Source organism: Manduca sexta, chromosome 17, assembly GCF_014839805.1.
Source record: "Manduca sexta isolate Smith_Timp_Sample1 chromosome 17, JHU_Msex_v1.0, whole genome shotgun sequence".
NCBI classification, from domain to species: Eukaryota; Metazoa; Arthropoda; class Insecta; order Lepidoptera; family Sphingidae; genus Manduca; species Manduca sexta.
In genome coordinates, this window is record NC_051131.1 from 8,630,775 (window position 1) to 8,635,130 (window position 4,356).

Genomic DNA, 4,356 nt, shown 5'->3' on the forward strand with positions numbered 1-4,356 from the left:
CTAAAGGTGAAGAATTAGTCATGAAATTGGAAGACAAAACCACGGGGGAACTTTTCGCCAAGTGCCCCATAGAGAAATACCCAGGGGTAGCTCTCGAAGCAGTAACTGACAGCTCACGATACTTTGTCGTAAAGATTCAAGATGATGGTGGTAAATATAATTTAGTGTCCACGTAAATGTATTGTATTCGCATGGTGTTGTTATTCACTTTTTTGTAACTACTATTTTATAGGAAGGAGTGCATACATCGGCCTTGGATTTGGCGACAGGTCCGATTCGTTCGATCTTAATGTTGCATTGCAAGACCACTTCAAGTGGCTCAGGAAAGAGCATGAAAGTGAACAAAATCCTCAGCAGCAGCTAGACTTAGGTTTTAAAGATGGAGAAACAATCAAAATCAATATGAAGATCACTGTAAGTAAAGAACAATAGTAAGCTTATGATAAAAATGTGAAAGTTTGTGATACTTCAATGTTTTTAACTCAGTCATGGGTAACAGCAACTGCTCTAGCGAAGGAGCTACAATGTTATGCGACCAAAAAAAATCTTGCACAGTTTTATGTGGTAGATCAAAAAGACAAAGACTTAACTACTAATACTGCCCAGCCGTCTTATAAGAGAGATATTACTTAGTCAATTCACATACAGTTGTGTAATTGTATATTAACATGTTACTTTTTCAATGTATGTGATATGGATATTGCACACATTGTCCCCCTTATTTCAAAAATTATAGTATGTAAATAAGTACATGACTCTAGTATAGAAGGCATGGTAAATTTTCAAATGATACATTTATCACATTTGATTACTTATATAATGTTGCAGTCTTGCAGTTGATAAGTACAATTTCAGACTAAAGTTATATTAGGTAATTGATACATAGTTTAAGTATTTAAGCAAGCTTTAATTTGGCAGGTAACTTTAGTCATTCTAAACAAATATAAAATAAAAAGAATTTTAATCAATTACTTATGTTAATTATTAGGTAAAAATATAACTTGTGTGGAGACATTTTTGAAAATTAACTATAAGTTTTAAAATCATTTTGTCATCCCACATAAAACATGCTGCCTTGAAATCATGTTGATTAATCAACTTAATTGAAATTCTTTTCTATATAAATTAACAGAGGTATTTCATATTGAGTTATCAATAATAAATAATCTCTAAAATTGATTTATTGCATTATTGAAATGTGAGAACCAACTGCATCCTCTTGACTCACACGCACATGACTCATTGGTCTAATACATGGAAAGTTACTGCTGCATAAATATATAGGTAGAATATTTTCTATATACAAATCTGGATGTTTATTCATCATTTAAATACATAATATAATGTATTGCCTCAGAAACAAAATACGCATCACAATGATTCCTGATGGGGCAGCCAAAGGGCACCCACTTTTTGACATGATGTGCATTCTATCCCATGATGTGATAGATAATAAGGACAAGCACATTGCCACATTAGGCCACAAACAGACTGAGTGATACTAAGTAGAACAACCCCATATCACTTTGCCCAACCTAGGATTTGAAAGTGGGATCTTAGAGCAGTGTTGTATTGGACACACAATACAACCATGGTACCAAAGAACAATTTATTACATATGTGACAAGAGTAATTTAATTTTTTTTTTTTTCAGAAAAAAGATGGTAATGAAGTAGGTAGACCTCGGCGTGGCGGTCCAGGAATCGGCGGTGGAGGTCTGTTGCCACCTCCCCCTGGTGGATCTCGCTTGCCACCACCACCATCGCCACAACATGCCCCATCACCATCAGCTGCTTTAGCTCCTACTCCTTCTAATTCTGAATGGGGCGAATTTAATTCTGCTAGGTAAATAAAATTTATTCATGCAAAATAGTTTTGTCAATAAAAAATTTATTAGAGTTAACATATTTATTTATTATAGATTATTTCATATCCATATCCCATATAAAATTTAAATTAAAAAACAATAAACGGTGAATAGTGTCCTTGTCTATTAAGTCACCAAGTTTGATGATCTATATTATAATGATTAAAATAATAATTTATATTTTTCAGTGCACCAAGTCAACAGGCTACAACACCAGCGAACCAGCAAAATTGGGTACAATTTTGAAATGAATTGAGTCTGTAGTTGTGATTTGGTGTCAGCATCTAGGATGGCAGTGTGGTGTGTTGCACAAGACTTAAAAATATACTTAATTACTTAGGATTCCCATATTAATTGCTTATGATTGTTTTTGCTACATACATGTTTCAATGAAACAGTCTGCATCATACTTAGAACAAACTATAGGTACATGTCACATACCTGGGGATACCAGATCACAATATTATATACACAATAATTTAATCCATTGTATTTATTCTATAATCTGTATATGTTGAAATACTAGTATTTATAATTAGATGTATTTACAGTAGGCGATTTTGGCTCTACATCTTGTTGTTATTGTATGTTGTTGAAATAATGCATGTGACTATGTGAATAGTTAAAAACCTTTAAAATAAAAATGAAAACCAATATTATATTGTAGATGAAGTACATACAAACTTACAATATTTCTGCTTATTGAAATTAGATCTGTATTTGGCATTCATGAGATGTACAAATAATAATGAAAGTATAATAAAAATAAGTAATTATATCTTACATTTTTATTCATTTAAGTACCTTCTTTTTTGTTTGATATTTTAAGAGGTGTACAAAATAATTTAATTCTATCTTTTATTAGTTGTTGATTCGTAATATCATAAATATTGGATGCATATAAGAATATATTTTTGTTTAAATTTTCGTAATTCAGTCGTGTAAAATAAATTGTAGATTTCTTTATTCATTTTATATATAATATTATTTTTATGTTTATAGTTGTTTATCATATTATTTGTGCTATTTTAATTAGCGGCAGTAATATAATAAAGGCTATGCACAGATATTTATGAAATAATATTTTTAAGTGGCATACCTTGGAATCATTATAATATATTATCCAATTCGAGCCAGGTTGTTTTAAGAACAATCTGTGTGGCTAAATAAAATTGGAATCACCGCATACCCTGTTAGTGCCAAACAACAAAATAATTACAAATCTGCGGACATATAATAAAGTTATTGAAACAATAATTTGTTTCATTGTATAATTTTAATATCTGGTGATGTTCATTTGTAAAAGATTTGCAAGGTAAACCGGCGGCAAAAGTTCTTATTTTACTTCCGTCGATTACTTACATTTATAAACTACTACAAATAGGTTTATTCGTCGTATTTTTTTATATTTGTTCAGCGAAAATCTTACCCTGTGGTGATTATTTTTGCTATAGATATTGTATAGCTTTGAAATAGTCTTGGTAGTACTGGTGTAGGACCTTGGACTTCGAAGATGCACAACGGAACTCCAAACAAATACATAGGTTTATTTTATGTGGGGTTCAAAATAGCTTCCTCATATTTTCAAATAAAATATATTGTTAAACCTTGAACCCGAGATGCAGCAGGGAACTCCTCTACATAAAACAGGATGAGAATGTTCTTTTTTTGTATTGGGTTCAATTAGATATAGCATAACTCACAAAAAAGATTAATTTGATTTTACAAGAAATTAGTAAAACAAAAGCAATGTAATCTTTTCCGATTCTTGTTATGTTTGTAATATGCACACCAATGTGCACCATTAGTTAGTCAGTATTTAATTTAAATTGCCAGCTTAAATATTAACAAACAATACTCTTTCGAATATTTAACGGGGAGTGCTCTGAGGAACTCTGAGATGACACCATGATCTCCGTTTTACTATCGGACCACCCCTTCTCGGAGGAAAGTTCATTCACTTCACATGGAAACGCCATCTGCCAGCACTGTGCGTTTTCAGAGATCGTGTTTACCACGAACTTGAGCGCTCTGGATTGAACTTTCTCCCACAGTATTTCCTCAGCGTCGACTTGTCCTCCTTCAATCGAGGTTTGAAAAATGTTTTTACGGTAGGCAGCGGCTTGGCTGGGCCCACGGGTAACAGTAACCACTTACTATCAGGTGGGCCGTTGGCTCCTTTGCCTCGGGCAGCAATAAAATAAAATTTATATATACAAAAACAATGTCCAATAAGTTCTGAAAAATGATGCTGATACACGAAAATATAAGTAGGAAGTTTTATATGACCAGGATTGGTATTTATATGCTCGTTCACTTACGAATCAAATAAGTGCATATAAAGGTAGATAGGTAGTTGGAGATGAAGGTCTATGTTGGATCGAGACTTACAGATTTATTGCTTATGTTTTTTTCCCAAGTGAGCGCGAAACTTTGCCTTTCTCAGCTCGTTGTAATCCCATAAGATGCTGTTAAATGTAGACACGATT

At 32.6% G+C, this 4,356-nt stretch overlaps 1 protein-coding gene across 1 annotated transcript; it reads left to right on the forward strand.

Annotated features, from left to right (window-relative positions):
* On the forward strand, window positions 1–3,121 carry LOC115443486 (NECAP-like protein CG9132; the record flags this gene model as incomplete). Its single annotated transcript, XM_037439789.1, is given in 4 exon segments — window positions 1–150; window positions 233–414; window positions 1,655–1,845; window positions 2,056–3,121. Coding segments are annotated over 4 exon segments (581 nt in total), but the record flags the coding sequence as incomplete, so codon positions are not given.
* Between the last annotated feature and the right edge of the window lie 1,235 nt (window positions 3,122–4,356).